This window comes from Pseudorca crassidens, chromosome 13 (genome assembly GCF_039906515.1).
Source record: "Pseudorca crassidens isolate mPseCra1 chromosome 13, mPseCra1.hap1, whole genome shotgun sequence".
NCBI lineage: Eukaryota > Metazoa > Chordata > Mammalia > Artiodactyla > Delphinidae > Pseudorca > Pseudorca crassidens.
Genome location: NC_090308.1, coordinates 14,579,787 through 14,585,786, shown reverse-complemented (window position 1 = coordinate 14,585,786; position 6,000 = coordinate 14,579,787). Strand labels below are relative to the sequence as shown.

Below are 6,000 nucleotides of genomic sequence, written 5' to 3'. Positions count from 1 at the left end.
AACCCTGATTCTTCATAGCATCTTCTTATATCGTTGACTCATCTGATTCTCACAATCTTATGATCCAATGGAGTTATTGTCTTCATTTTACAAGTAGAGACAGTACCACTCAGGGTAGGGGAATTGCCCAAAGTTCAACAGATAGAGAGAGGCGGAGACACAGCAAGAAATTGACTCTTGGAGCAATGCTCTCTACTTGGCCTTCCTGCATCTTTTTGGGTAAACAAAGTAATGCATAGATAAAATCATGTACCCATTTAGTCAAATGTTTATTCAATGAAAGTATGTATAAAAACTTACAAATCTGAGAACTCAACTATACATGAAATAGGATGACGGGATATTCAGTTTTTAACATATACGTACAGCACAGTTATTAACTGTTCTTCCCTTTCCCCTTCGGTCCTTATTTCTGGCTCCTGTTTTATCCTGTGAGACCATTCTGTTACTGGCCTAAAGGAAGATTAATGGACAACTTTTACTGCTTTCAGGCAGATGGAGGAACTTTGTGTTTAAAAAAAAAAACTGGAGACTAAACATCAAAATTAAGTTTTTTCCCAAACAGCACAGTTAAGTGTTTTGTCCTGATTTCTCTTTGCCATTTTTGATGCTTCAATGAATGTTGCCAGTAAACTATTAGCAGTAACATTTAAAGTCATTGAAGTTGCTACATCCGCTCACAAGTTTCCCTGTAAGATGCATATTCCTGTATCCTTTTCCCCACATACACACACTGATTTAAAAGCAGCTGACTGGTGCTAAAAACAAATTTACCACTGGCAACTGCTAGAATGGCATGTTGTTTTCTATCCAGAAAGACAATCTATAGAACAGTACTTTCAAATGTGATTTTTAAAACAACTGACACATTTGTCAGAAACTAAAACACAGTATTTTCTTGTTGTTCAACTTTGAAAGAAGCCAGCAATTAGATAAGGCATTTGCATTAATACACCTGTTTACATCAAGTATCCACACATTTTCTCTTCCAGACACACAAACTCACAGCTTGTCATGTTTTATCCAAAAATTAAGATTGCCATCACATTATTACTTTTTCTCTTTTGTGTTTTGTTCAAGTAGATTTCTTAACTAATAATTTTTCTTAACTGGACATAATCTCAAAGGATGCATTCTGAAATAAGACCTCTGGAGGATAAATACTAACAACGTTTTCTTGGACTTAAAGTTTCCCCACACCTCTAGATTTTGCATAGTACAGAGCCCCACTGTATCTCTAAGCAGCATGCTGTATTTTCAGACATTGTCTTTCTGAGAAGGAAGACTTATTACCCAGGGAAAGTCATAATTTTAGCTTACCAAATTGCATTCGAATTGTTTTGTTTTGTTATATACCCTTCATTAGTTCCAATCATCCAAAACTTCTCGAAGTCTATTTGAGCTTATAAGTACTACTGACCATTATCTTTCCAATATCCCCTGAATTAAAGTAAATACGTTCCAGGTTTATAATGCACAAGGCCTTTACGGAGGAGGGGGCGCTGGGGACAGGGCAGGGGGAGGGGGAGGGAGGGGCAGGGACCTGTTTGTATCATGCCACGGAGAACAAGAGTTCTGACTTGGGGGAAGGGAAGGAAGATAGTCTTTGTAAAAATGACAGTTTTGTAAAAAGATAAGTAACATTCAGTCTAACAACACTGTTTCCTGCTCCTTTTTGATGGAAGCTAACACTGGGCGGTCGGGCTCCGTCACTTCAGAGTCCCCACTGCCCAGGAGAATGGACCGCCCCTCGTCTAGGGCGAAAACGTCTGAGTTCTGGTTTTGGCATGAATGTTTAACAACCTCATTGGGAGTTGAGAACGTTTTGTCACACAGGTTGCATTTGTAGGGTTTGTTCGTCTGTACCAACATGTTGTCCATCTGACTGCCTTCCTCAAAGGTGCAGAGTTCCAGAGTCTGTTTGTCCACCATGGTGTACGTGTCGATGCTCTGGTTGAGGCACACGTGCCGGGCAGCCTGGTTGGCCCTGCAGAAGCTCTTGTCACAAGTGCTGCATTTGAAAGGCTTCCCGGTGTGTATGTACATGTGCTCCCGCCAGTGGCTCTTCTGGATGAACTTGCGACCGCAGATCGTGCACTCGTACTTGCGCCTCTTGACCTCCCTCTCCTGGTCCGCCTGCTCCAGGTTGTCAATGTCCGCGATGTCTGAGGGCGGCGGCGTCTCCGAGTGCGGCTGCCCGTCGATGATGGGCGAGTCCGAGATGTGCCGCAGCTCGCTGTCGCTGATCATCCCCGCTTCAGGCACCTCCATGGCGTCTTTTCCTAGGTCCGCCGTGTTGCTGCAGAGAGACAGGGGCACGCGGCTCTCTCCGGGCTGGCTGGCTGTGAAGGGGACCCCCGTGTGAATCTGGAGGTGCTCCCGCAGACTGCTCCGGAGGGTGAAGCGCCGCCCACACAGGTGGCAGGCGTAGTACTTGGGGAAGCTTCCGTTCCTCTTCATGATGCTGGGCTTGACGTGGGCTATGGTGAGGGGTGCAGGCTGCTCGTCCGAGGAAGAGGCTTCCAGATTGGTCTCCTCCCCGGGGGCCGGGGGAGGAACAGGAGTGGAGACGAGGTCGGGCGACAGTGAGGTCTGCAGCGGGTCCGAGGGGGTCATGTGTGTCCGATTCACCTGGGTCAGGTTCGAGGGCAGCTGGGAGAGCTGGGAGGCCTCAGGCACCTGCTCCTGGCTCATCCTGGACGGCTGCGGCCGTGGCTCTCGGCCAAGTTTCTCCGGCGCTGAAGCAATCTTGGTGGCTTGCCTCAACTGATGATCTGCAATCTGGATGCCATACAAGGAAGACGCCAGCGGAAAGACCTGGTCAGGATGAGAAAAGGCTCCTTGACTGGCCAGGCTGGCCTCCTGGATCAGCGGGTAAGCGTGGAGAAACTTGATCCCCTGCTCTAACCGCACCGGGTCGATCAGCTGAGGGGCCATCTTCCCTGTGTACATCAGATGCAGGAGGTAGCTGAAGATGTCGGGCTGGATGTCAGTGGGTTTCAAACGGACACACTCACTGCAAGAAACAGGCCAAAAACAAGCCTGTGAGTGAACGTCAATTCATGACTCAAACGACAACATAAAGCCTGGGGGAAAAACCCGGTACTTATAAAGGCAAAAGAAACAAGACCATCTCACGTATATCTTACTGTTCATTTCATGAACTAGAATACTGGAGCCTATATAATTTAACTCTAATCCTATTAAGAACAGAGAGAAATACAATAAAGATATTTTAAAGGACCGAGAAAGGAAAATTCATGTTAAACAAATGTGGTATCTTAACTCAGACTCCTGAAGCAGTTTTTCTCCTAGTAATCTACGTAAAATTATATCATATATAAAAAACTTTGTGTTTTATGGAGAGGATCCATTGCTTTCTATCTGAAGGTGGCCTGTGACCCAGTAGATGGTTAAGAACCACTGACCTGCAGATCTTTTAGCTAAATGTCTAGGACTCTGTATTGATCCAGGGCCATCCAGAGCTCAGCAGATCTTTCAAGGTAAGAGTCAAACAATATAACATGGAGGAGCTGGACTAGTGCCTAAGAGCAAGACAACAAAAGCGAGAAAAAGGAAAACCTCATTTTACCCCCGCTCTGCAACCCTCTGCTCTTGCCAGCATGAGGATGGGGTGCTGTAGAGCTGGGAAGAACAGGAACGGCAAACCACATTCTAGCTCGAATGGAGTCAGATCACTGCCCCAGCATTGCCAGATTGCATGGAAAGCAGCTCTGGGACAACTCAGTTCCTTAACAAATGTAATCATCCTCATCATTAGAACTGTAGCTGGGATTTTTTTTTTTAATTGTTTCTAATATTCTCCAGTTATCTTTAAAAGAATTAATTAATAATTATTTATTGGCTGCTTTGGGTCTTCATTGCTGCGCGTGGGCTTTCTCTAGTTGCGGAACACGGGCTCTAGGTGCGTGAGCTTCAGTAGTTGCAGCACATGGGCTCAACAGTTGTGGCTTGCAGGCTCTAGAGCGCAGGCTCAGTAGTTGTGGCGCACGGGCTTAGTTGCTCCGCGGCATGTGGGATCTTCCCGGACCTGGGATCGAACCTGTGTCCCCTGCATCGGCAGGAGGATTCTTAACCACTGCGCCACCAGGGAAGTCCCTGCAGCTGGGATTTATAGGCATTTTCTCATTTAATTGCCATTAATTCTCATTTTACAGATAAGGAGTTAAGGTTCAAAGGGATTTATACCTTGCTCAGTATCAGAGTTAGTAAGCAACGGAACTGGGATTTAAATTTGAGTCTAACTCCTAAGCCAAAGCACCAAGAGTCTTCGGAGCATGAAGACAACCCTGTGGAGTAGATGAGGCAGATCTGACTATTCCCATCTGACAGACATGGAAACTGAGGTCCCCCAAAGTTAAATGATTTATCTGAGGTAGCTAAAGCAGTTGTGGCAAAATTGATTTTAGAACTTTTAGACTTTAGTGTTTGCATCATCCCAGAAACAGCATTCTGATTCAAGCAACAATAATAAAAAGGTCCCAAGAACTCTCCCTGGGCCCTTAGGGAAACTCTAATGCATCATTATCAATCAGTGAGATGTATATCTACATATTATGAGGTATGTGTGCTATCACACACTGAGTGAATATATTCTATAGACAGTGCATTTAAAAAAAATTTTTTATTTATTTAATTAATTTATTTTTGGCTGTGTTGGGTCTTTGTTGCTGTGCACGGGCTTTTCTCTAGTTGCGGCGAGCGGGGGCTGACTCTTCGTTGTGGTGCGTGGGCTTCTCATTGCGGTGACTTCTCTTGTTGTGGAGCACGGGCTCTAGGCACCCGGGCTTCAGGAGTTGTAGCACGAGGGCTCAGTAGTTGTGGCTCATGGGCTGTAGAGTGCAGGCTCAGTAGTTGTGGTGCACGGGCTTAGTTGCTCCACAGCACGTGGGATCTTCCCGGACCAGGGCTCGAACCCGTGTCCCCTGCATTGGCAGGCGGATTCGTAACCACTGCACCACCAGGGAAGCCCGACAGTGCATTTTTAAACTTTAAAGACACCTTCCTTGAATTCCTTTAGAATTTACAATCATTTTTGATTATACCACTTATTACTATTAGATTTACTATTACTATTAAGCTATTTATCTTATTAGCAAATATTTTCCAATATGCTAAAATAGTATCAGTATATTCTGCTCTTCTAAATTTAATATTTTATTCTGTTAAAAAAGGGGGGAAAGTGACTTTAATAGCAATTTGTGACAAAATAGATTTGGATAACTACTGCATCGCTATCAATGTGTGTATATTTCAACATGACGGCATACAAATAATCATGTGGAAAATGTTTGACTATAAAGTATGGAAGCCAAAGAATAAAGATCAAGCCTAAAAACCAGCACCCCTTTGACGGTAGAAAGAGGAAGAGTTTATGTCACTCTGTTTTTAAAAAAGACACACAGATCATTCGTGTCTTTATTGGGTGGGCCTCCCTTTAAGCACAAGGTAAGTGCCAACAATATTATGTGAATACTAGAACATATTTAGATGCTTTAGGGAAATGCAATATTCAAAATAAAGCTGCAGGGATTAGGTGTGGTGAAGGACACTTTCATAATGTAAGCAGTCAACTCCTGATTGAAGACTTAACTACTGGGGATCTTTCCAGGGCCAGGCAAAGGCCTAATGAACCGGAAAGCCACAGGCCTTCAGAGATGCAAATCACCCCCAGGAGACCATAGGGCACCTTTTGTTCTGTGGGTAGGAATGCTCCTCCGGGCAGGAGGAGGGGAGAGAGAGCCCCGCTGCCCCCAGGGCAGAGAAGAGGGAAGGGCAGAAACAAAGCAGGGCTACATTTTTCAGCATCCGTGAGAGGTAGATGCAAAGCAGGACCCCCTTCCAGGAAAACTCTGTTGTAAGTTTTATAATTTCCCCTTATTTGTTATTGTATAGGTTGTCCTCTGTCTACCGACTGTGAATGGAGGTGACTGGACAGTAAATCTCTCAAATTTTAAAGAACTTCATACAGTTTCTGAT

General features: G+C 44.7%; 1 protein-coding gene across 3 annotated transcripts in view; it reads right to left on the bottom strand.

Annotated features, from left to right (window-relative positions):
* Window positions 1-250: 250 nt before the first annotated feature.
* Window positions 251-6,000, bottom strand: part of ZBTB2 (zinc finger and BTB domain containing 2) — a 23,751-nt gene continuing 18,001 nt past the window's right edge. For 2 of the 3 annotated variants that reach the window (XM_067701759.1, XM_067701760.1), the window contains exon 3: window positions 251-3,016. In XM_067701759.1, the coding sequence (XP_067557860.1) occupies window positions 1,645-3,016 (1,372 nt within the window). In that variant the 3' untranslated portion in view covers window positions 251-1,644. Of the gene's footprint in view, window positions 3,017-3,428; window positions 3,546-6,000 lie in introns of all 3 variants that reach the window. The other variant, XM_067701761.1, reaches the window with a different exon arrangement.